We start from the raw sequence: 27,036 nt of genomic DNA, 5'->3' as shown, positions 1-27,036 counted from the left end.
CTAGGTCCACTTCCCTTCAGCGGCCTATCCCGGTAGTCAGATAACTGCCCGAGACGTGAACCGCCCATTCTTCCAGGAGACCGGGCTCCAACCCGCAGGAGACCGGTCGCTGGGCGGCGCCGAGGTGGCTGCTCCCAGACGCCGCGCCCAGAGGCTCCCTCGGCCGGGGCCGGAGAACGCCGCCGTTTAGAGGGCGCGTGGCTCTCGCACTTGACTCCAGGAGCCCGGGAGCCCCTGCTCCCCCTGCGTGGGTGCCTCGCAGGCGCCGTCCGACCCTAGCGCGGTGGGCAGATCATTAAAGGGGGAGGCCCAGCCTTCTTTAAAAGGTAACTAAAGAGGGCCACCCTATGGAAGAGAAAAACTAATCGTTGAAAAAAGTTGCGTGTTATTTTACAATAAAATAAGTATCCCCGCAGTCCAGAGACGAGGCCGGAACTTGTCCCTCGAGTCCCCGTGTCGGCCTGCTGCAGGGCGGCCGCGCAGCCTTCCCCCTCGGTTCCCGCGAGGCCCCAGGCGCGGGCAGGAGCTGCCCCTTGCCCGGCCTAGGCCGGGAGCCGCTCCTCGGTCACGGAGGGCGCCGACCTCGGGCGGGGTCCGGCCCGCCAGGTGGGCTCGCTTGCCGTTCCTGAAGCTGCCGCTCCTCTGGCAGGGCCTGGTCTCCCCGCCGAGGCCTGCGTGCCTCCCTCCGCAGACGCCACCCCTCCAAAACCCTCCTTCTGCCCAGTGCCCTTCCAGCCCTCACCTCCACCCTGCCTCGCTGCAGGTGACAGTGCCAGGAGCAGTGCGGAGCCATTTCGCGGCCTCCTGGGCTAGCGGCGGCCAGAGCGTGGGAGCCGCAGCACTGGGCCAAGCTTTCCTTCGGGCTGATGGTCACACCCAGCAGAACTACAGGGTGAACCGAGGCCTCCGCCGCTGGGTGGGCCAGGCTCAGACTACCTGTAACAAACTTTCTTGTTGAAGCCACTACTGCTTTGAGAAGATGTGACTGAACCTTCGGGCTCTGCCTCTCCCCGTGAACCTGGCCACACAGTGCGGCAGGGGCTTGCCCACTTGTCCGGCACCTCACCCCCCGGGCTGGGCGTGGAGCCACATCTCCTCTAGCCCCTGCCTGGCGGCCGACTCCCTGTCTCCGTTGGAGGCCACCATCTTTACATCCCTGTCTGGAACCTGGCTCGGGGTAGGCCCTACTGTTGTCTATAAAGACCCACACTGGTTTTTCTGAAGAAAGCAGAGAAATACTAAAGTGTTTCCCACCTCAGGGAAGTTTCAGTCTGGGTTCTGCTCCCAATCCCAGTCCTTCTAGCACACACCCTGGAAGGCAGCAGGTGATAGGTCAAGTCGTTGGGTCCCCGCCACCCAGGTGAGAAACCTGGATTGAGTTTGGCGCTCAAAGTTCTGGCTCTGGCCTGCCCCCGCACTTGGGGCACTTAAGTATCATGTGTAAAGCTTAAAAATGACAACTTGCTTCCCATTAAGGGATCTCCTTAACATTTTCTTAAAAATTTATTTTTATTTGGAAGTTAGAGAGGGAGTGACAGAGACCTTCCATCTGGTTCACTCACAAAATGGTTGCACTGGCCAGGTTGGGGCCAGGCCGAAACCAGGAGCCAGAAGCTTCTGGCTTTCCCACATGGGTGGCAGGGGCCCAAGTACATCGACTATCGTCTACTGCTTTCCCGGGCCATTAGCAGGGAGCTGGATCGGAAGTAGAGCTGCTGGGACTTGAACCAGCGCCCATGTGGGATGTTGGTGTCAGGCAGCAACTTTACTTGCTACCTTACAAGGCTGACCCCAACATTTGTTATTGTTTTTTGATATGAGGATATTTCAGAAAGTAGTAACTTTGTCAACTTTTTCTTGTCCTAGAAAATTAAAAAATTATGTATGCTTGTATTTCGCTACAGGCTATAAATAAGGTCCTTTTCAAGAGATACAGTCAACTGAAAGAAATATTCTAGAATTATTGAGAGTAAACTGATGAAGTTCTGATTAGAATGGGAGCTTTTTATCGCTAGCTTTAAGGACAAGTATGGCTCTAGAAATGGAGTTAGCCCCAAAACTGGCCAATGCCGGGCCCCGCTGGTAGCGCCGGGCTGCTGTGGGCCAGTTTCCAGCAGGCTGGTCAGAGGCGAGTTAGATGCTGTCCCTCGGCACCATCCGTCACGGCAGGAAGTGAGCGTCTTCACACTGGCCCTGGCCAAGAACCCATGAACCTTTCATCTTACTTCAAAAACAAGGAAAGAAGAGGCATTTAATTTCATTCCATAAATCAGTTCCAGTTAACTTTCCATGTCTCAGAAAACTTCTAAGAAAGCAAACATCAGACATGAGAACGTAAAAGATGTGTGACATACTGGAGAGCAGCAAGTGCACATGTGGCAACGACAAGCTGTGACTTAGTGCAACACACGAAGAGTAAAATTACTGTCATTTATTGCTGTATCGATGCTTTCCCAGTAGAGCTAAACTAGAAGTAGCCACAAAGTGCCACCTTCTGGCTTGAAACTGTGCAACATTCCCTTTATTTCTTTCGTAAATGCCATTTTATGTGTGTACGTATAAAGCAACAGCAGCAGTTACAAAATGTTGTCTGAGTAATTTTGAGAGCTCAAAACAAGGATCTGTGTATAGGCTGCGTAAAAAGATGTTCAATTAGTAGTGCACACTGTGGAACTCTAACAGACATCCTCAGTTGGCATTTCTGTGTAGACCTTTGTAGAGATGTGACTCACAGAGACCAAAGGTAGAGATCTTCTCCTTTTACAGCTCAGTGGGGTGGTCTGCGTTCTCGCCAGCGCTTTACAACACACCAGAAATGCTGCGTGAGTGCACTTCATTTCCTCGTGGGAGGAGCAGCAAGGGACCGGGAACCTAGTGCACACCTCGCCATCACCGTCCCCAGAGATGCACACCCCGGCAGCGGCAGAGGAAGCCTGGCAGCGGGCCACCCTCCCAATTCTTTTTGGTTGTTTAAAATACAAGCACTTTCCGCCATTTCCCTCCCCAGGCCACAAGCCTCCCCCCAACCTGGCAGGACCCAAGCCCATGTCCTCTCGCTTAGTTTCCCCTTATAATTATTTACAGGACGCCTACAGATAGGTACAAACTAGTATGAAATTAATGACAGTCTGCTTTTCCAGACACGCTCCCGTGGTTAAATAAATACACCACGCCAATGCCGACGAACGGTTCAAAGTTAAGGTGACTCAGGAGCATTTGCATCCGTGACCGCGGAACCCGGCTTCTCGCTGGCTGGGGTGGAGTCGCTGACTCTGTCCTCAACAGTGGTGGGGGCCTTGGAAGCAGGGGGTGTCCCATCCACAGTGAGTGAGGCGGCAACGTCTGCCTTTGCAGTAGTCGTGACGGGGTCGGAGGGCGGGTCACCGGTGGGCGGGAGGGAAGACAGCAGCTCCCCCGAGCTGGCTGCGGAAGGGCCCTCTGGAACCAAAGGGAAGGACGGGAGGAACTCGGATGGCACGGGGAGAGGTGCAATGCCAGCTAGGTTGCGGGGAGGCAAGGAAGGAAGAGGTGGCAGACCTAGGACAGAAACGGCACACACGGTAAGTCCTCCTGGCACTCTAAGAGCAGCCCACAGTGTCACAAACTCTTACTTGCATCTCAACAGAAATCGAGGCCAAGGAGAGACAGTGCAGTCCACAACCTTTGTTTGTCTCTGCTTGGAGGCCATGGGAGTTCAACACCCCCTGAGACAGCAGTGGTCAGGGCCAAGTTCCTGAGCAGCTCAGCCGGCCCCCAGGGGAGACCCATCGCCCAGTCAGGATGGCCGGGAACCCACCCAGGCCCGATACAGCTGGATGTGGGGGGGGTGTGAGCCTCCCCACCCCCGCCCCCCGTACCACGGAGGAGGGAGGTGTGAGCCAACCCTCCCTTGCGACCCAAGGGGCTGGGATGCGGCCTGTTAGCCCCCCCTTAGCTACTAGCCTCCGGTAGTAAGTAGGCGGGTTTATTCTGATGACTAAAATGCAGACTAAAGGAAAAGAGTGTTACTCAAGGCACAAAGCAAAGGCAAGTTATGATACAGGGCTTCAGGACGGGCTGTGGGCTGCTGCCAGCCTCCTGCCCTTAGGACCTCTCAAACTGGAGAGGGACGGAGGAGGAGCCACGCACACGAGTGCAAACCAAAGGACGGGCCATCGAGACAACAGACGGCAGTTCAAGCTGGCTGCCGAGTCCACACAGACGGCGTGACAAGTAGAGGGCCAGTTATACTCTAGAAACAGACGGCGACCGCGTGCACCAGACTACGGAGAGTCAATCCAAAGTCAGCCCGTCAAAGGTGAAGGCCATGTGGGGAATCATTAACCGTGGGAGCAGAGTGTGGGTCACTGCCGCCTCGCTTTCCGCAGTGTGTGAAGGCCGAACGTGGCCACACTGAGTGCCAGCTAACACCTCTCCAGTTCTTACTGTGAGCATTATGAAACAGTCAAGAATGGGGAGTATGAATCAATTACCTCGACTTTCTGGTGCAGCGAGGATAGACCTGCGGTGTTGAGGGGGGAGGTGGGCAAGGCTATGCAAAACAGGCCCCACCTCTGCCTAGGGGCAGCCACCTCCCACACCGCAGCAGGAGAAATTCTGTGCAGGCCCTGAGGTGCCTGAGCTGTCCGCAGGCAGGCAGAAGGGGAGAGGCAGCCAGGCAGGGGAGACGCAGAAAAGCACATTCTTCTTCATCTTTTTAAAAAAGGTTTTTCAGCAAGAAACATTCCTATTTATTTGAAGCAGGGGAAAAGCGTTAAATTGATTTGCCCTTTCTGGAAAAAACTGAACTAGAGGACTGGCTTTCCTGAACGCAGCTTTTTATTAGTGAGAGTCCTAGGAGGGGAAGACCGGCAACATACCCGGGTTCGAGAGCTTGGGGAAGCCAACGCCTGGCAGGATGTGCGGCGCGGGGAGGTTGAGGTTGGGGAGGCTGGGGAGGTTGGGCAGTCCGGCTGGTAGAGGCATGAGACCTGCGTAGAGGGCAGGATAGAACAAAGGCACATCACTTCATCTGCGCCAAAGAAACCCCTTGGTACCCCAGACACATGCTATCCACTTCAAAGTGACAGTTCCCAGTGCCCTGAATGCGCAGGTTAGGAACCGCAGAACTCTCTGGGGTCTCTATCTGTAGCTAAGTGACTAGCTGGCTAAGTCAGCAAAGTGAAACCAAGTGACCAACACTCCTGACGCTCTGCACCAAGAACGTGATGTCCTGACTGCTCTCGGGGAGAGGCTGACTTATTCTAGCAAATACGGTGGCAAAGGGAACCGAATTTTCCTCTGATGGCCGAGGGTTACAGTCTCTCTGAAACTCTAGTGTCCTTCTGAAATAACTGCTGGCTTACAGTTGCAAAAGTAGCAGAAAGAGCCCACATACACCTGTCACCTAAATTCCTCACATGTCAACACTCTACCACGCTGGCCTCCCTATTCCGTGTACACATTTGGCGCATGGCTTACTAGGTCTGCATAATGACATCTCTAGCCATACAATCGAAGGTCCTCACAATTTACATATATTTGATCACTCAAATAACATTTGATCATTATCAGCTGGATATAGAGTCTTGGTCTTTCAGGGAATATTAAGAGAAATATACAAAAATGTAATGTTACAGCTACTGAGGACCCAAGGAAGGTGTGCTCTTTCTAGACATAAGGTTTACTCACACCAGAAAGCCCTAACTGTGGAGGGGCTACAGGAGGGACTTTTACACACTCCCAGTTTATGCTGCATTGTAGGGCTTGGGGGTGGGGGAGTGGTGAGCTGGGGATAAGGAGCCTTAGGCTCAGCAGCTAACTAGCTGGTAACTAGTATCTTGTTTCATTAAGAGAGTTGCCATTTGTTTTCACTCATCACAATGTTATTGCAGAGAAAAAATGAGATTAAAAGACATAAAAAGTCACCACATAGGTGTAAAATGCTTTCATTGTTGTTTAAGATGCAAACATTACTAAGACTGATACTGCACCCATCTCCAGTCCCGCTGCTTACTTGGTAATGTAGTAGCTGGGTTTATCGGTGGCACAGAAGTGAGGGACTGGTTTACTTGTGCGGGCAATAACGGAACTGTTGGTACACCTAAAGGAAAAGCACAATGATTTCTTTAACTAAAAAATTCAGTTGACACAAAATGAACAGACTATTTATACTAGGAACCTTCAGTCCCCTCCCCTCCATGGTGAGACCATCTCTGTCCCAATTCCTGGCTGTACCACGGACTTCGCCACAGCTTCACTTCATAGCTGATCCTCCAACTCTGTCCTAGGCCCTGAATCAGAGCCTGGGCCAAGAGGGCAGGAGAGTGTGCAATGCCTCCCCCTGCTAAGCTTACACCTGACCCAAGCAGCGCTGGATGAGAAAACTGTCTTAGAAATTCGAAAATGGGACACAAGGGTTCCGAGTCATCAAACTCTACTGGGCTCCTGGAGTAAGAGGCCGCAAACACCAGCGGCTGCTGGGAACTGTGTTTTGTCAGCCAGTGAGTGATGGTCTGTGAAAGAGGGCAGTGACATGGACAGTCTGGAGGAGCACCTGGGCCCCAAGAGAGGGAGAGAACAACTTGGCTTCTGCGCTCCTTCTCAGAGGTCCACCACGTTTCCACTTGTACTGACGTTAGCTTGAGATCATAATAATAAATACTCCTAGAACTCTGGGACAGTATCTAAGGTATTCAATTAAAAGTCGGCCACTCAAAGCTGAAGGGCACCTGGGTATTCATTAACTGTAACTGCACATAAGCAACCCTTAGGAGCACATGTAGAAGCCCCAACTTCGGGATCACATTGAATTGCAAATTTAAAGCAGCAGCCCCAATTCAATAGGGCTGCGCTCAAATATGATGGCAGCATAAACTGAGCCTCAAAGGACGAATCCATCATTTGCAGTCTTGTGTGTATTCATGTATGTAGTTTTCTGTAGAAATCAGAGGGATGAACATAGAGGGAGGGGGAAGGTCTCCACTGACCTCAGAGTGAAGTGTTTCATTCAAACATCAGAGGTGTTCTCTATTTTGTACCAAACTGCTGGATGCTGTGTGCTTTGTCACATGGTCACATATGACAGCAATGTTCTATTTTTATATATTTCTCTTCAAATCTCAGTTTTAAGAAAATGAAAGCAGCTTACATTGACTAGCAAATTTTATTTCCTAATAAAATCTTTCATGTAAGTTTTTTTTTCATTCTTAAACACTCATAGTCTCAAAAACAACTGACTAATTCTAGGCTTGGAATTCTAAACATAGGACCCACGAGAGGGCTTAATAGGGCCTGTGAAGCTCCTAAAATTGTGTACAACGGCTTTTGGAAAATGGGTTCTTTGCTTTCATCAGCTTCTCAAAGGGGTTGGATGGACAGTTGGTACTTTCACTCCCTCAAGTCACTGGGAGCTTCCACTATATATCAGACACTGATTGAGGCACTAAAGAACTTCATGGTGGAAAAAACCAGAAATCACAATTTTCAGTAAATTTATATTCTAATGAAGAAAAGGAAAGAAGAAAGATGTCAAATCAATAAAACTCATGTTTAATGTATATGTATGTATGTATGTATAATGGTTCTTTGTACAAAACTCCATCAAGGGAGGGGACACAGGGTATGAGGGGTTTACCAAAAAGATCACACTGAATACTGCCACTTCAAAACAATAAACCATTTTCTAAAAATGTCATTACCTAAAACATATTTTTATATTTCTGCAAGTCCCATAATTGAAGTAGAAAAATGAAATTAATTAAAATCAGCCTTGAAAACATGCTAAGTGAAAGAAGTCAGCCACAAAAGACCACATATATTACATGAAATGCCCAGATAGGCAAATCCAGATAGAAAGTAGATTAGTGAGTGTATAGGTCTAGAAGACTGGGGAAAACACAGAGTGAATGGTAATGGCTACAGGGCTTCTTTTGGGGTAATCAACCATTCTAAAAGTGACTGAGTTGGTGGTTGTACAACTTTGCAAATATACTAAAAGTCATTGAACTGCATACCCTGTGTGAAATTCTAAGATATATAAATTATATCTCAGCAAAACTTTTTTTAAGAACCCACTAAAACAAACAAAAACGGTTAAACTAGATAGAACAAGGAATAAAGAAAAGAAGGGAGACAGACTTATGTTTGCCAGCTCACTTTTGCATCTGCAGGGCCTACCACTTAGGAAACAGACAAACATGTGCTGTGTAAACAGAGCAATTAGAAGAACTTAAAGCAGAGTCCTGTCTCTACAAACTGTGTAAGCTAGAGAAGCTGAAGGTCTGACGCACACAAAAAGGCTTCAAGCTTTGGCCCCGGGTGTGTGCAGTGGTGATGAGTCCAAGCTTCCACAGACACAACCTGTCAGCAGGCAGCACATGCAGCGTTCAAGGTGCACTGGCATGAGCTACCACAACTCTAGGCAAACAGCCAACGGAAAAGAGCACACGTTTTCTACACACCTGTACTGAGAACACTGCTGACGGCCGGCGGAGTCGAGCTAACAGCAAGTCCAGAGAGACCCTGTTCAATTCCTGTGGTTCCAGGGGGTGACAAAGATGGGGGATGAACTGAAGACAGCTGGACCTTTCAAGGAAAGGGAGGGATAAAAAGAAAGAAAATTACTTCAGCTTTTTAAAAAGAAAAGAAAAGGACCGGCGCCGTGGCTTAACAGGCTAATCCTCCCCCTTGCGGCGCCGGCACACTGGGTTCTAGTCCCGGTCGGGGTGCCGGATTCTATCCCGGTTGCTCCTCTTCCAGGCCAGCTCTCTGCTATGGCCCGGGAAGGCAGTGGAGGATGGCCCAAGTCCTTGGGCCCTGCACCTGCATGGGAGACCAGGAGAAGCACCTGGCTCCTGGCTTCGGATCAGCACAATGCGCCGGCCACAGCGGCCACTGGAGGGTGAACCAACGGCAAAAAGGAAGACCTTTCTCTCTGTCTCTCTCTCACTATCCACTCTGCCTGTCAAAAACAAAAAAAAAACCAAAAACAAACAAAACAAACAAACAAACAAAAACCAAAAAACAAAAAAAAAAAAAGAAAAGAAAAACAGGCTCTCAGCTGCCCTGGAGGAGCACACTGGGCTCACAGAGCAGCCGCCAGGTTTTATGTGGTGCCCACGGTGCCCACTTTCAAGAAAGCCCTTCTTGATTCAGATACCCCAGGGGCCGACCCCTGGCCACACGTTTCCATCCTGTCACTTCCCGTGTCTGCACACGTGGCTTTTTGCCCATTCCACACTCTGCTCTAGCTACTTCCACACCAGGAGACTGTCTACTACTTCTTAGTCACCCAGAAACCATTTTACCCAACCCCTGAACTCTACTCTACTCTTCTCTCCGAATTCTCAGCTAGTTTTAACTATCATTGCTCCTGAAAGAAACAGCTGGAAATCTCAATATCATGATGGATTTCTTAGAAGTTTCTCAAGATATCCAGCCTGAAGAATCCATTCAAACTTTTCTTATCAATGACTAAATGTGGCATCCAGATCTCTACTTTTCAGGGGCAAAAAGGAGTCTATATGGTACACTGTAGTCTACACTCTACAGATGCGTGCTTTTACTTCTAAGCACTCCAACTTCTGCCAGCCCTGGAGGCCTCAGCTACATTCCAACCTAACTTGCATTGTGGCCCTTTCCCTAGCAGCCATTGCACCCTCTGGTCTTCTCAGACTTCCCAGAGGCTCACACACTGGGTGGGGGTGGAGGGGAGTGGACATGGTGGTTGGAATTGGAACAAAGTAACTACACTGGTCTGGCCATGAGCCATCAGTGGGGAAAGGATGGAGAGTGAGGAGAGGTGAGTAGCCGCCCTTCACTTCCTCTAGAACCAGGGATGGCCAGAGCGTGCCACAAAATGACAATGGCAGCAGCCCTGTCTTTACAGGAGCAGCATTTTCTTTGGGGGCAGTTTTTACTTAATTGTGAAGACAAGACTTAACTATACTGGGATAAGAACCATTTAAAACCCCCCAAGCCTGCTCAAGTAGTGAGCTCTTCCTGCTTCCTCAAGTTTCTGAAAACAACACCAGCTAAGCATCACCTTATCCACCACGCACTTGGAAACGCTCTTGCCCAGGACATCATGTTTCCACTTCTCTCACCTAACCTCTCGACAGCACCTGAGGGCTGATGATGCCCCTTTTCTAGAAGCTTTGTTCTCTGGACATCTCCCAGTTTTCCTTTGTTGAATTCCCTTTTTCTTCCCATGCAGATTTTCAAGAGTTTGATCTCAATCCTCTGATCCACACAGGCCCAATCCCTAGACAATGTTTACCAATACCCATTGGGTTAAATCATCTTTGCTTTGTTGATAATTCCCAAATCTTCATCTCTAGCCCGTACTCTTTCCTAGCAGTGCTAGTGGGACTGTCAATCAGGGTGCTTGCCCTGGCCAAACCAAGGGAGTGACTCATGGCCTCAGCCAGGCCAACCAGGCTCTCTTGCCCAGGGCATCATCAAGTCTTAGAAATGATAGGAAAACTAAGACGACTTCATTTGTTTAGTGGAATGCTGATTCATATATCTAAGCATGTGGATATCTTACAAGAACCTCAAATTCATCATTGGCCCTATCTCAGTTAACGCTGCTACCATATACACTGACACACTTGGCCTGCTTTGGTGGAAACTTTAAGATTAAATCAGGAAGTTATCTTACCTCCGTAAACCCATCCTTAAGAGGAGTAATAGGTGTACCAGTCATTTGTCCTGGAAGAGAGATTTTCTTGCCTTCTTCAAATGGACGTGTGGGTATTCGATGCAAATAACCATATCCAATGCCACATCCCAGGCTATGAAAACATTTGTTTCTTATGTCAATTATAGCTTGAATTTCTCTGAGGTTTTAAAATATAAACACACACACTTCCATGCTTTCAAATAATGTCATCTTATCAGAGGTCTCTTCTGTTTATCCTGTATGGAAAAGCACCCTTCCCTCCATCAGTGATGCTACCCTTACTTCTTGTTTTTCTTCAAGTTTCTATCACCATCCAACATGATGTATGTATATTTGTTTACAGTCTGTCTGCCCCAATAAAGAGATCTCCCATCTCCTGATTCCCTCTTCAGAAGTCTATAACAGTTGGCTAAAGCCAGGAGCCAGGAACCCAATCCAAGTAGATTGCAGGAATCCAAGTACTTGAGCCACCACAGAGGTAGTTTAAAATGAGGTGCTTATTAATCAAAGTAACTAAGTAGCAGTGGAACAGGTACTTGAGGTAATGGTACATGCTCTGCTGTAAACTAAAGGTAACCCAGGAATGAAGTTAAGAGAAAAAATGATGTAATAATGAGTAAAAAGTGGTAGGCCTTGTAATAAGGAATAAAAGAGGCACAGGAGCACCAAATGTTTGGCCAGAGGCAGCCTCAGCTGTATGAGCTGGTGTGCAATGGCTGGCCAACCAATGACACGAACCACACCAAAAGGAAAACTGTTCTCCCAAGAAAAGGAGTAATTGACATAAGGCCAGGAAAGAACAAGACTGCAGTGGTATTTAGTTGGTAATTAAAAATGACGCTCTTTCCTATCAGACTTCACTCTCCACAGAATCTTCTCCTTGTACTTTGCCTCCATGCTCAGCAAGCACTCTTATGGTCCTAACTAGAACTACAGATTCTTCTAACTGGAAATGGAGCATTTTTCTATTGTAAGCTGAAAATTTGACATTCAAATAAATACAGCAGTTTCCTTGCCAATTTAGTTTATATGAGGCAGTTTCTCTGAACAGAACCAATTCTGAATGTCTTAGGAAGATCTTATTTCTGTGTGCTTAAATTGACACAGTTGGACAAGGCAGCGATAACATGATCAAGTGCTGCCCCAGACAGGCCAATTTGTAGATGACACCTCCATCTTATTTTTCTCAAATTACAAGTGAGAATTCAGTAGTAACAGAATCAGCTTGTGGGCAAAGACACTGAGCAAATAGAGGCTTCCCTCCTATAGTAACTACATCACTCTTCTCTCACCAAGGATTGGATATTTCAGAAAACATTGGAGAAATTCCCAATTCCTAGGCTTTTCTAAGATTGTGCAAAATGCTGTTAGCTCTAAGATCAGTAAGGAAAATGACTACAGTATATACACCATATTGCCTGAAGAAAATGAGGTACTAGTTTCAGCATTGTAGGTCAGCTCTATCCTTTTCTCAAGAGGACTATTATAATTAACCAATAACTTATTTCTAAATAAATGCAATAAATGTTTACTACATTGGGCTGGCACTGTGGTGTAGCGAGTAAAGTGCCGCCTGCAGCGCCAGCATCCCATTTGGGCACCAGTTCATGTCCCAACTGCTGCACTTCTGATCTGGCTCCCTGCTAATGTGTCTGGAAAGCAATGGAGGATGGCCCCTGCACCCACGTGGGAGACCCGGAAGAAGCTCAGGGCTCCTGGCTTCAGCGTGGCCCAGCCCCAGCCGTTGTGGCCATTTGGAGAGAGAACCAGTGAATGGTCTTTCTTTGTCTCTCTCTGTCTCTCTGAAATTCTGTCTTTCAAATAAAAAAACAAATCTTTAAAAAAATTTTTTTCCACACAATCTGGTAAATTCAAACAGTCATAAGTGTCTTAAAAGTGACCTTACCTGCCTTCTCCACCCCATGCAGAATTCGGTGTGATAATCACTTCTCGACAGTTGTCAGTGTCTGTGTTGTACACATAAAGCTTTAGGGGCTTGGCTTCATGTGTCTCAATCAGGCTGAACAGATCCTCAGACTACAAAAGCACCACAAAGAGAACAAAGTTGTCACGTTAGTATACTTTATTTTTTAGGATTTTTTATTTATTTGAAAGTTATACAGAGAGAGAAGGAGAGGCAAAGGCAAAGGGAGGTTTTCCATCTGCTGGTTCACTCCCCAATTGGCCACAATGACTGGAGCTGCACCGATCTGAAGTCAGGAGGCAGAAGCTTCTTCCAAGTCTCCCATGCGGAGGCAGGGGTCCAAGGACTTGGGCCATCCTCTACTGCTTTCCCAGGCCATAGCAGAGAGCTGGATCGGAAGTGGAACAGCCGGGTCTCAAACTAGTGCGATATGGGATGCCAGCACTGGGGAGGCGGCTTTACCTGCTACACCACAGTGCAGGCCCCTCGTTAGCATACTTCAAAACAGTGAATCTTTCACCTGGTTATCAACAGAATCACCTGGAAACTTTATTTATTTAAATAAATACTCTAAGCCCTACCCCAGAGATGGGAATCATTTGTGAAAACCCTTAATGCCAGTAAGGTTTAATTCAATACATTAATCAAGCAGATGTATTATGTGCAAGGCCTCAGGCCCAACTACATGAGACCTACCAGCATTCTTGGTAAAACTCTTCTATACCCAAGTTCAACATATTCTGCTTTACCATTATTGGACTTAGTTATCTGGGCACCTCACTTTTCTCATTTGTGATTTAGCAATAGCTTCAAAAAGTTGCTAGAAAACGTGTATTATGAAAAAAACTGCATGGATTTCTAAATATTTTGCACCCAAAAAGCATCTTTTAATTCCATTTTCCAGGAATTGTTTTGAAATACTCTTGTACATTTCCACTGGCTAACAGATGAAGAAAAGGATTTAACTAAGATGGGTAAGCTAATTTGTCACCTTAAAAAGCAAAATTGTGGTGCAGCAGGTTAAGCAGCTGCCTGACACCAGCATCCCATAAGAGAGTGATGGTTTCAGTATTGGTTGTTCTGCTTCCCATCCAGCTCCCTGCTAATGTACTTGGGAAGGCAGTAAATAATGGCCCAAGTACTTGGGTCCCTGCCACCCATATGGGAGACTGAGTTGGAGTTTCGGGCTCCTGGTGTCAGCCGGGGGGAGTGAATCAGCGGATGGAAGATCTCTCTGTGTCTCTCCCTATCAAAAAAGAAAAAAATCAAAAATGGGAAAGGGAAAATAAACAATGACCTAAATAAGGATTTTGATTCAGTCTTCAGGTATGAAAGAGATTTCCGTATACCATATTCAAAAAGTGTGCGACTGTCATACATTTTTCCTCCCAGCTATACTTTTAAGAGCCCCACCCCCAAGATGCTCCATTTAATAGGATATCTAAGCCGGCGCCGCGGCTCACTAGGCTAATCCTCCGCTTTGCGGCGTCGGCACACCGGGTTCTAGTCCCGGTCGGGGCGCAGGTTCTGTCCCGGTTGCCCCTCTTCCAGGCCAGATCTCTGCTGTGGTCAGGGAGTGCAGTGGAGGATGGCTCAAGTGCTTGGGCCCTGCACCCCATGGGAGACCAGGAGAAGCACCTGGCTCCTGCTATCGGATCAGCGCGGTGCGCCGGCCACAGCGCGCCAGCCGCGGCGGCCATTGGAGGGTGAACCAACAGCAAAAAGGAAGACCTTTCTCTCTGTCTCTCTCACTGTCCACTCTGCCTGTCAAAAAAAAAAAAAAAAAAAAAAAAAAAAAAAAGGATATCTAGGTATAAGCTATCTTGATCAGTAAAGAATGAAATTTAAATTCTAAATGCAAAGTATGCAAATAGCCTTCTGAACTTAAATATCAATGAGACAATGTCATTCAATTCTCACTATTCATAAACACACTCATTACCTCATTCATGACTGTATCTGCTCCAATGATGTAATCGCTATGAGGTCTAAGACCTGCCAGTGCTGCAGGAGAATTTGATTCTACTTCCTAGGATGACACAAAACATATCCCAAATTATATAAAGAAAATAATCTTCAAATTTTTACATTCACAGTACTTAACTATAGTGAATTAAAAAACTCCATTATGTCTGTCTCATTAGAGATGTCAGATGTAAAAACAACAGAATATACATATTTCAAACTTCCAAGCATAAAAAGTATATAATACTTTATAAAGATTTTAAAATTTCTGTAGCAGCAGTTTTAACGGATACTTCCAACGGATAAATCATTAGAAGTATAGTTCTAATGCTTCTATTCCTGCTTTACCTCCTCAAGTTTTTTTTCTTTTTAAAATTAATCCATATTTAAAAAGCAATACATGCTATTTTTCAGAAACTAAAAAGAGCCTAATAATAACACTCTCCCAATCTCACCAAGCTGCAGATAACCACAGGTAAGTAACCTCCCTACACCACTTCCTAAACTACAAGTAACAGTTGACCGCTGATACTTACTAGCACATGCCAAACGTTTTCATTTGCCCCATCAAAGCTGCAGAAACGAATGCTCACTCCCAGCAAGCCCTGGCCACCCCACATGTTGCTTGGGGTGACTGAGGTCTCTCGCAGCTCCAGGGTTTTGCTGCTATAGATAAGCATTTTTACAGGCTTTTCAACATTCGCTTTCAGTAGATCCTTTAGAGTGTCATTGTCTTTATTCTGTAAACACACAGAAATCATACTCCTTAATAATGAAAAACTTAATGTGAACTGTACCCAGTGTCCTATAGCCCTTATAAGAGTAATATAAATAATCAACATACTTAAAACATTCAACAGGATTCACAGTCAAGTGTTCTTTCACATTAAAAAAGAAACTAAGAACAACTTATGTTAGCAACAGCTTAAAACTGACTTCTAAAATTATATTTTGAAAAAACATGTATTTATTTTCATTCTATCTTAAAGGCGGAAAGACAGAGAGAGGGGGAGACAGAGACAGATATTTTCCATTGGCTGTCATTCCCCAAATGCCCACAGAAGTCAAGGCTGGGTTAGGCTGAAGTCACGTGAACAGAAGTCAGTCTGGATGTCCCATGTGAGTGGCTAGGACCCAAGTACTTAAGCCATCATCTGCTGCCTCCTAGGGTGCACACTAGCAGGAAACGGAATCAGAAGCACAGTAGCCAGAACTTGAACCAGACACTCCAATAGGGGATCAAGCATCCCAAATGGCAACCTGAACCACTGTGCCAAATGCCCATCCCAATGTGACCGTTTTCTAATAGCTGACTATGGCTGATGCAATTTGCAACTAATTATTTAAAGATATCAAGGGCTTAAAACAAAATACACCATAAGAAGTTACATTACTGGGGCCGACGCAGTGGCGTAATGGGTAGAGCTGCCGCCTGCAGTGCTGGCATCCCATATGGGTGCCAGTTCTAGTCCTGGATGCTCCACTTCCCATCCAGCTCTCTGCTGTGGCCAGGGAAAGCAGAAGATGGCCCAAGTGCTTGGGTCCCTGCACCCATGTTGGAGACCCAGAAGAAGCTCCTGGCTCCTGGCTCCTGCCTTCAGATCAGCACAGCTCCAGCCATTGCAGTCAACTAGGGAGTGAATCAGCGGATGCAAGACCTCTCTCTCTGTAACTCTGACTTTCAAATAAATAAATAAATCCTTTAAAAAAAAGTCACATTACTAACAAAGGCACCATGACTTAGATTTTAAAATCTACAACACTAGCCAAGTTAAAGTTTAATTTTGGATTCTACTTCTAAATATATATTTCATTATTTATTAGTAGCTGGAAGGAAAACAGAAGCAATGTGTGTTTAATTAAATAGTTAATGAGTAAACTTATATAGTGAATAAAGGCCAGTATGTCAGAGAATGTTGATAAAAATGAACAAAAAGACTGCTAAGAAAAAAAAATTAACCAACCATGTGGCTATTATCACAAGAATTTCTTTCCTATAGTACTTCACAATGGGTCATCTGAAAACAATTATAAAAAGTAGTTTTAATTTTTTACTTAGAGAGCACATCTCTCTGTATGGTTCTAATAAAATTATGTATATCATGAAGCTTAGCTCCAAGAAAACTGACAAGTTATTTGACAATAGTCTTTCCTAATTCATTTGTCAACAAGCTACAAAATCAAATTTTTTTTTTTTTGGACAAGGTAGAGTTACAGACAGTGAGAGAGAGCGAGACAGAGAAAGGTCTTCCCTCCATTGGTTCACTCCCCAAATGGCCGCCATGGCTGGCGCTGCACCAATCTGAAGCCAGAAGCCAAGTGCTTCCTCCTGGTTTCCCATGCAGGTGCAGGGGCCCAAGCACCTGGGCCATCCTCCACTGCCCCGCCCCCTCCCCAGGGCACAGCAGAGCTGGACTGGAAGAGGAGCAACCGGGACTAGAACTCGGCGCCCATATGGGAGGCCAGCGCCACAGGTGGAGGATTAAAAAAGTGAGCCATAGCGCCAGCCCTGAATCTGAAATCTTTAAAAATCAATTTTTCTGGGTTGGCATTGTGGTGGAGTTAAACCTCTACCTACAACACTGGCATCCCCTATGAGCGCTGGTTTGAGTCCTGGCTGCTCCACTTCTTATCCAGCTGCTAATGCACCTGGGAAAGCAGCAGAAGACTGCCTAAGCTCTTGGGCCCCTGACACCCACACACGGGAGACCTGAACACGGTTCTGGGCTCCTAGCTTCAGCCTGGACCAGCCCTTTGGGAAGGGCACCAATGGATGAGAGATCTCTCTCTCTCTAACTGTGCCTTTCAAATCAATCAATTTTTAAAAGAATAATCTTTTCCATCTTAATTATTTCTCTCTGCTTATAAAAATGAATTTTTTTAAAGATTCGTTTACTTATTTGAAAGGCAGAGTTACAGAGAGGCAGAGGCAGAGAGAGAGAGAGAGGTTTTCCATCCCACGGTTTACTCCTCAAATGGCCGCAATGGCCAGAGAAGTGCCAATCTGAAGCCAGGAGCCAGGAGCTTCCTCCAGGTCTCCCATATGGGTACAGAGGCCCGAGGACTTGGGCCATCTTCTGCTGCTTTCCCAGGCCATAGCAGAGAGCTGGATCAGAAGTGGAGCAGCCAGGACTCAAACTGGTGCCCATATGGGATACCAGCGCTTCAGGTGGCGGTGGCCTTACCTGCTACACCACAGTGGCAGCCCTCAAAATGAAAGATTTAACATATAAAAGTCTCCACTGATTCCACTCCCCTAAGAAAATCACTGCAATGTGATATACAGTATTCTTTTTTTTTAAAGTTTTATTTTATTTATTTGAAAGGCAGAGTTACAGAGAGAGAGGTCTTCCATTCACTGGTTCACTCCCCAGACAGCCACAATGGCCAGAGCTGAGCTGATCCGAAGCTAGGAGTCAGGAGCCTCTTCTGGGTCTCCCATGTGGGTGCAGGGACCTAAAGACCTGAGCCATCTTCTACTTCTTTCCCAGGCCACAGCAGAGCGCTGGATTGGAAGAGGAGCAGCCGGGACTAGAAACGGCGCCCACATGGGATGGCGGCGCTTCAGGCCAGGGCTTTAACCCTCTGTGTCACAGTGCCAGCCCCCATACAGTATTCTTGATTTGGCATTTGAATGTTTACTAAGGCAATAATTTCTACAAACTGACAACATATTCTATATATGGGTAATGTCTATTAATGAATCATTATTCATTAATTAATAAGCATTTATTAATAAGCATGAATTAATAAACATCCATTCCTGATAATCTGGAAAACTACATTTTCAGGAGATGACCAAATACTATAAGCAAAAGTACAAAATTATTAACTTACTAATCTCGAACCATTAATAGAAACAATAAAATCGAAGAAAGGCTCCAGTCCAGCTCTATGTCCTGGAGAATTTTCTTGTACCTGTAAGAAGAAAATGTCAAATGTGAGAAATGCAAATCTTAATTAGAAATTGTAAGCTTCATTCAATAGTTAACTCTTAGTAAAATCAGACTCCATTGATAGTAACATATCGGTGCACTTCAGTTCTCTCATTTCTCATCTCTCCCAGATAAGGCCCTTCCAGCTTCCTGAATTCTAGCCATTCTTTCTGTTCAGCTCTTTCCCTTTATGGTTCCATTGCCACAGCACTTCCTCCTCTTTGGGCGAAGCAGCCATTCCTCGCAGCCAGTAGCAGATGTCATGGCGGACAGTTCATCATTACAAGTGACACATTTAAGCATTTCTTCCTTGACTATAATCAAGGCATTGCTCAGTTACAAAGCTTCAAGGGAGATGGACACACGGCCATCCAACATTGTAATACAAGATCAAACAGGTTAAGGGTTATAATGGAAGTACGAGGGTAGAAAATGAGGTTTTAATTAAATTTTCCACAAACTTTTTGAAGTACCCTCATATAAGGTTCTAAGGGGAAGAGTGAAATGGGTTAAAATTAACTATCAAAAATAAAATTAACTATCAAAATTTATAGTTATAGTTAGTAATAGAAGAGATGTAACAACAAGCTGAAAAGCAAACATAATCTACATTGTACTTCCTGTTCCAAAGTAGTCTAAGGAATTTTTAATCTTCTTGATTTACTAAGTAATTCAAAATTACCTTACAAAAACAAGAAGTATGCAGTGATACTTGTAGGCTGATTTCCTGTAATAGTCTCAACGGTTCTAATAACAATTCTGAAGCTATGCAAGTAAGACTCATAATCATGAGCTCATAAAGCTGGAGATACTTACACAAATCATCTTAATGTTTTCCAGAATGTTCTCAGAATGTATCCCTATAGTACCAATGTTAATCAGAACTATTTATTTTTTCTTGGATTAATGTCACCTTTTATTTATTTTAAATCTAATTATGTGGTGATCATCCTCAAGAGGTAAAACTAGATTTTCTTCTTTTGTCAAAGCAAAGAATAGTTGTCCACTACCCAGCTGGATCAATGTTTAACTTATTAAAAGTCTCTGACCTCGTTTTATGTATGTTCCCTAAAAATTTGGGACTGCATCATTTTTGTAAATTAAATAGGTGCAATATCAAAAGGATGAATTATTTAGAGGTATTCGTTTTTAACAAAAATAATCAGTAGCTATTATTTAGTTTCCTCATACTCAGTTTTCTTAAATTATTTCTATTATTTCCTATTCTATATATTATCAAATAAAATGCCTATAATCCAAAAGAGCACACAGATTCCTCCTCAAACAGCAACTCTGAAAGTTGAATGGTGGCTGCCTGCAGTTATAAGAAATGTGAAGTTATGATTATTGTCAAGAATCCCTCACTCTGTGACATTAATATCTGTTTTCAAGGAAAAAATACTGTATATGTATATTTATATGTATATGTTTATATTATCTATATTTGAAGTGACTGTGGCAAAATGTTAAAATTGTTAAGTTTTAAGAACTTAAAAGAACCTATAATTTTTCAAAAAAAGAAAAGTGAGGTCAGGTCAGACAGCTGGGAAAGAGTCAGATGTACTAGGCAGCAATCAATTAAATAGGTATGAAATGCCTATCTTACATAAGGTGGCTATCAGTTAGATTTGGAAGGGGGAAAATAGTACAGATCTCTAGGAGCTCGCCCTCCCTCCCTAGGAATGAGGTTTCTCATTAACCTGAAGGTTTCCAAATGACCGCTCATAGCATTCTTTCTAGACTCCAAATATTTCATCAATCAATTTCAGAATTCTCCACTGAGTTTGCCAAAAGTTTACCTTTTAGTTCAAAGCACTTTTGCAATATCACCACCGATTTAGAAAGTTGACTCTACACACTGATTGGCATCATGCCACCCCCAAGTTATAAAGTTTAAACTGTCTGTTTGAAATGGAAAGTTTCCAATGCCATCAGAAGTATTCTTCCTGTAACTCAAAAAGGAATCAATAGCTAAATTTGAACTCTAAAATAAATAAACTTAATCCTTTCCCTAACTCTATTTTTCCACTTCATTTGGAACAAACATTGATTTTTTTCCTTTGCTTCTAATGGACCTTGAAATTAGTTTCTTTCTCATATTTATTTCCATCATTAGCACCAGCAGTTATGACAACTAGGCAACTCAATTACTGGTAGGAAACCAGCAGGGGGAGCGCTAGGAAATGCTCTGATTCCAGCACACTTAAAGGAAATTTCCTGTTTCACAGCATAGAAAATAAGATCTACAACACAACAAACTAAACCCCCACACGGGCAAATATCTCCTGCAATATTACACACTGACAAGAATTTCTTAGGCACCTAATCTCCCAAGCATCAGATTACCATGGTAATACTTTCTATCACCAATGAGATCTCTTGATTGTTAATTTATCTTCTATTTCCTTCAAACCATCTTAATTAAAAAGTCTACATATACTTGACTCCATAGGCCATTTAACATTATTATTGGGCCAAGTTCCATTACTATATTCTATATAAAATGCATAGGTCAAATATGAAAGTTCAATAGTTGAGATTTTTACAAGATTTTAAGAGACATACAGTAAAAAGATAATGAAGTTTTAGACCTAGTCTTCACATTTATTTATTTGAGGGACAGAGAGATAGGTAGAATGCTCCCAATCCACTGGCTCATTCCCCAAATTCTTGCAGCTAGGGTTGTGCAAGGTTGAAGCCAGGAGCTGGGAACTCAATCCAGGTCTCCCATGTGAGGGGCAGGGATCCAACTACTTGAGTTATCACGTATTGCCCTCCAAAACGCACATTAGCAGGCAGCTGGAACTGGGAGTGAAGCCGGGAATCAAATCCATCAGCCTTTTTTTTTCATATATATAAAACAGTGTTTAATTCTTGTCCTTAGAAACTATAAAGACTATATAAGACTATGATTTGGAAATGAGACTATACCAAACAACGGCCAAAGAAGAATCATCCATTCTATGCCTTCTCTTTCGTCTGGTCACTCAGAAAGATAACGTGATCAGCGACACTGCTTGTCGCCTCACATTATTGTTATTATTATTATTATTTTTTTTTTTTTGACAGGCAGAGTGGACAGTGAGAGAGAGAGACAGAGAGAAAGGTCTTCCTTTGCCGTTGGTTCACCCTCCAATGGCCGCCGCGGTTGGCGCGCTGCGGCTGGCGCACTGCTCTAATCCGATGGCAGGAGCTAGGTGCTTCTCCTGGTCTCCCATGCGGGTGCAGGGCACAAGCACTTGGGCCATCCTCCACTGCACTCCCTGGCCACAGCAGAGAGCTGGCCTGGAAGGGGGGCAACCGGGACAGGATCAGTGCCCCGACCGGGACTAGAACCCGGTATGCTGGCGCCGCAAGGCAGAGGATTAGCCTAGTGAGCGCGGCGCCGGCCCTCACATTATTTTTATCCATGTATTCACCATAGTCTACCTTCCCTTCCATGTAAATTCGAGACCCCTTTTTCATACACATATGCCTCGTCTCTGAGGCCTGGCCAGAATACTGATATTCTGTGCCATGTTGTTTTTTGACTGACATCACCGTTTGGTATGCTTCATTATCCCCTGACCGCCACATCTCATTTGTTGCTAGGGAAAATATTGTGACTGGATTTTTTCCTTCCACCGGTCTCATGACAGGGTCCTGACCTACTCGCTCCAATAACTGCACACAATTCAGAGATCTTTCAAGAACCAAACTGTTAGCTACTTCAGATTCATGTCTTACAAACTGACGAAGTGCCTGTAACACAGGTCTTCGAAACATTACTTCTTTTCTTAGTCTAATCTTTGTGCTGGTTCCAGTGCTCCAACTGACAGCCAGCCTTGGTTTTAAGCTATGGTTTTTGTCCATTTATTAGCTGGGTAAGCCTGGGAAAGTTTATTTATCTCCCATGGCCTTGATTTTGTCATTTGCAGGTAAGGGTTAATGTGATTTACTTTATAAGAATACTGTAAATATTCAAGGAGCTAAAGTTTTATTAAATATCTAGCTAAGTCTCTAGCCTATGATTGGAGCCCTACAATTTTTTTTTTTTTTTTTTTTTGACAGGCAGAGTGGATAGTGAGAGAGACAGAGAGAAAGGTCTTCCTTTTTGCCGTTGGTTCACCCTCCAATGGCCGCTGCGGCCAGCGCATCTCGCTGATCTGAAGCCAGGGGCCAGGTGCTTCTCCTGGTCTCCCATGCGGGTGCAGGGCCCAAGCACTTGGGCCATCCTCCACTGCCCTCCTGGGCCATAGCAGAGAGCTGGCCTGGAAGAGGAGCAACCGGGATAGAATCCAGCGCCCCAACCGGGACCAGAACCCGGTGTGCCGGCACTGCAAGGAGGAGGATTAGCCTGTTAAGCCATGGCGCCGGCCTGGAGCCCTACAATTTTTAAGTTCATCCTCCTAACTCTGCAATCATCACCTAGGGGTAAATCTATAACTAACCAATTTCTGGACACTACATTATTTTTCTAAGTATGTATTAAATATTTCTTACCACTTATAAAAAGAAACAACTCAAATGTTCCTCAAATGATGAACAGATAAACAAAATATGGTCTATCCATAAAAGGAATGAAGTACTTTACTGACACATGCTATAGCATGGATGATCTTCGAAATCATTGCGCTGAGTGAAAGAACACAAAGGATCACAGAAGATCACATACTGTATGATTTTATTTATATGAAATGTCTAGAGGCCGGTGCCATGGCTCAACAGGCTAATCCTCCGCCTAGTGGCGCCGGCACACCAGGTTCTAGTCCCGGTTGGGGCGCCGGATTCTGTCCCGGTTGCCACTCTTCCAGGCCAGCTCTCTGCTGTGGCCAGGGAGTGCAGTGGAGGATGGCCCAAGTGTTTGGGTCCTGCACCCCATGGGAGACCAGGAGAAGCACCTGGCTCCTGCCTTCAGAACAGCGCGGTGCGCCGGCCGCAGCACGCCAGCCACGGCGGCCATTGGAGGGTGAACCAACGGTAAAAGGAAGACCTTTCTCTCTGCCTCTCTCTCTCACTAGCCACTCTGCCTGTCAAAAAGTAAAAAAAAAAAAAAAAAAAAAAGAAATCCATATATTTCTACTAATCTATAGATGGTGGCTGTCAATAGAGGAATGGAAAGTGACTACTAAGTGACTATCAGAATGGCCAGCATGAACATGATAGAAAATACAAATTATAAGTAAGGATTTGGAACATTCAGAAACTTTAATTATTGCTGTTGGAAGTGTATAAACTATTTGGCAATATCAATCAACAAAGAAAATATGCACACCTTTGACCCCATATTCCACTTTAAGTATATATCCAATAGAAATGGGTATACACAGGTTCTCCAAAAGACATACAGTATAAACAGCAACATTACTGTGTAACAGCCCCAAACAGAAAATTACACAAACACCCATCAACAACAAATTAATAAAATTTGACACATCCTCTCAAAGGCTTTAGATACATTAATGAACAGTCTATAATAATGTACAACATACAGGCAATATTTGAGCAAAAGAAGCCAGACTTAAATGATTACCTATCATCTAGTTCTATTTACAAGAACAAGAAGAGGCTAAACTAATCCATGCTGGTAGAAATTAGGATATTATTCACCCTGGGGAGGTGAGGGGGCAGGGATATGATTGAAGAGGGGTGGGAAGCTGGTTACACAAATATGTCATCTGTGAAAATCCACCAAGCTGTACATTTATGTATATTCTTTTAATACAAAAAGTTTTAAGACATGCTCTCTCTGCCTTAAAAATAGAGCTGAAATCATTACACTCTAAGAACCCATCTCACACCTCACTGTGGAACACAATTTTAGAAACTGCTGTTAAGTCAAAAAGGACTCTGAACAGTCAACATAAAGAGCCACAGAGAAGCTTGCCCTAGTTCTCACTCTTCTTCACTTTACGGCCACTCTCAGATTCTACTGGCATTTATTTTACATAATTTAGCTATCTGATTTCCAAGCCACCAACAGGGACAGTAATACCCAAAAGATCTGACAAAAGGCAAGAGATGCTACTGCCACTAAATCACAAAACTAAAAAACTAAAAGACAAGAAAAAAGCACCTGTCTTAAGCCAATTACCAAATTCTACTGAGTACTCACAGTGAACTTACATGAAAGGTGTATTTGTGACAGCATTTTATAGAGAATGCAAAGAGAAAAATGTCTCTGACATATTTGCTTATAGACTTTCTGGGATGATGGAAATGGCCTGTATGTGTGCCATCCAATAAATAACCAGTAGTCATGTGGGACTTCAAAGCATCTGAAATATGGTTAATGTGACTGAGGAACTGAATTTTTTATTTCACTTAGTTTAAATTAATTTATACTTAAATTAAAATAGCCACATGCATGGGCACTCAGGTCCCAAATCAGAGTACCTAGGTTTGATACCTGGCTCTACCCCTGACTCCAGCTTCCTGCCAATGTAAACTCTGGGAGGCACTCAGGAGAGAGCTCAAGTAACTGGGTTCCTGCTGCCCATGTGAGAGACCTGGAGTGAGTTCCTGGTCCCCAGGGCAACTGTAGCATTTGGAGAGTGAACAAGTAGATAAGAGTTGTCTGTCTCTAAAATAATTAAATAAAAGTAGAAGTCACCTTTGGCTAGAGGTTACTATATTGGACAACACAAGTCTATGAGATAACTACATGATTTGCATTCTAATACATCACATTAATTTTTGGTCAGAATAACAAGACATGAAGGGATTAAGTTATATTTAGCATCAATCAAGCTGGAGAAACATGAAATACACTTTAAACATAGACTTTTGGGGCCGGTGCTGTGGCACAGTGGGCTAAAGCCCTGGCCTGAAGCGCCAGCATCCCATATGGGCACCGGTTCTAGTCCCGGCTGCTCCTCTTCTGATCCAGCTCTCTGCTATGGCCTGGGAAAGCAGTAGAAGATGACCTAGGCCCTTGGGCCCCTGCACCCACATGGGAGAACTGGAGGAAGCTCCTGGCTCCTGACTTTGGATTGGCACAGCTCCGGCTGTTGTGGCCATCTGGGGAGTGAACCAGCGGATGGAAGACCTCTTTCTGTCTCTACCTCTGTAACTCTTTCAAATAAATAAATCTTTGGAAAAAGAAATCTAGTTTTAAAAAAACATAGACTTTTAATAAGCCAGAATGAAAGGCTATACATTTTATGATTTTAACTATATGACATTCTAGAAAAGGCAAACTACACAGGCAGTGGAAGTAGTAGGGGCTAGAGATTTAAGGAGGAATGAAGGGGCAGAACAGAAGGGATTTTTAAGGCACCAGACTATTCTGTATGAAACTATAATGCTGGATACATTTTGTTACACATTTGCCAAACCCATGGAATGTATAACACCAAGATGGAACCCTAAGTCTACAAAAGTGTAAATCAGGGATATTGGGTGGTGATGATGTTTTAACGTGGGTTCAACTGTAATAAATTACCATTCAGGTGCAGGGTGTTGAGAATGCAGGAGGGTATACACGTAGGGACAGGGGATATACGGGAAATCTCTGTACTTTTTGTTCAGTTTTGCTAGGAACCCAAAAAACTGCTCAAAAATATCTATGCAGGGTCTGGCACTGTGGTGTAGCGGGTAAAGCCACCACCTACAGTGATGGCATCCCATATGGTCAATGGTTCGAGTCCTGACTACTCTACTTCCCATCCAGCTCTCTGCTATAGTCTGGGAAAGCAGTAGATGATGGCCCAAGTCCTTGGGCCCTTGCACCTTTGTGGGAGACCCGGAAGAAACTCCTGGCTTCAATTAGCCCGGCTGCAGCTGTTGCAGCCATTTGGGGAGTGAACTAGTGGATGGATGACTTCTCTCTCTATTTGCCTCTCTTTGTAACTCTCTGCCTTTCAAATAAATAAATAAACCTTTAAAAAAAAATCTATGCATAACAGATTTTCATATAACATAGCTCTGATACTTAAAGCAGTCAATTATAAGGAAAAACTTGAGTATACAAAACTTCCCTGTGAGCTCTACAAAGCATATTGAGGTTATACTCTTTCCAATTCTTCTCAGGCCACATAATTTATTTGAATAATTAAGAAACAGTGAAATAGCTGCAAAAACTAAAGAGCAATTATGTTCACATAATATTAATAAAGATGTGTTATGGGACTGGCACTGTGCCTGCAGTGCCAGCATCCCATATAGGCGCCAGTTTGAGTCCCGGCTGCTCTACTTCTGATCCAGCTCCCTGCTGTGGCCTGGGAAGGCAGTGGAAGATGGCCCAGTCCTTGGGCCCTTGCACCTGTGTGGGAGACCTAGAAGAGGCTGCTGGCTCTGGATCGGCACACCTCTGGCCATTGTGGCCAATTGGGGAGTGAACAAGCGGATGGAAGATCTCTCTCTCACTGCCTCTCCTTCTCTCTCTCTGTAACTGACTTTCAAATAAATATATGAATCTTTTTTTTTTTTTAATTTTTTTGACAGGCAGAGTGGATAGTGAGAGAGAGAGACAGAGAGAAAGGTCTTCCTTTTTGCCGTTGGTTCACCCTCCAATGGCCACCGCGGCCAGCACATCTCGCTGATCCGAAGCCAGGAGCCAGGTGCTTCTC

At 44.7% G+C, this 27,036-nt stretch overlaps 1 protein-coding gene and 1 pseudogene across 1 annotated transcript in view; both read right to left on the bottom strand.

Annotated features, from left to right (window-relative positions):
• Window positions 1-2,416: 2,416 nt before the first annotated feature.
• Window positions 2,417-27,036, bottom strand: part of GORASP2 (golgi reassembly stacking protein 2) — a 36,711-nt gene continuing 12,091 nt past the window's right edge. The window contains exons 2-10 of the mRNA XM_062187790.1: window positions 18,390-18,470; window positions 15,089-15,292; window positions 14,530-14,616; window positions 12,570-12,700; window positions 10,643-10,775; window positions 8,442-8,565; window positions 5,996-6,082; window positions 4,860-4,970; window positions 2,417-3,537 (exon numbers count right to left, since the gene is read on the bottom strand). Coding sequence (XP_062043774.1) covers window positions 3,197-3,537; window positions 4,860-4,970; window positions 5,996-6,082; window positions 8,442-8,565; window positions 10,643-10,775; window positions 12,570-12,700; window positions 14,530-14,616; window positions 15,089-15,292; window positions 18,390-18,470 — 1,299 coding nt within the window. The 3' untranslated portion in view covers window positions 2,417-3,196. The remainder of the gene's footprint in view (window positions 3,538-4,859; window positions 4,971-5,995; window positions 6,083-8,441; window positions 8,566-10,642; window positions 10,776-12,569; window positions 12,701-14,529; window positions 14,617-15,088; window positions 15,293-18,389; window positions 18,471-27,036) is intronic.
• On the bottom strand, window positions 21,424-22,356 carry LOC133766717 (single-stranded DNA-binding protein, mitochondrial-like; annotated as a pseudogene).

This window comes from Lepus europaeus, chromosome 1 (assembly GCF_033115175.1).
Source record: "Lepus europaeus isolate LE1 chromosome 1, mLepTim1.pri, whole genome shotgun sequence".
Taxonomy (NCBI): domain Eukaryota; kingdom Metazoa; phylum Chordata; class Mammalia; order Lagomorpha; family Leporidae; genus Lepus; species Lepus europaeus.
The sequence above is the reverse complement of the archived record's forward strand: the minus strand, read 5'-3'. Positions and strand labels throughout refer to the sequence as shown.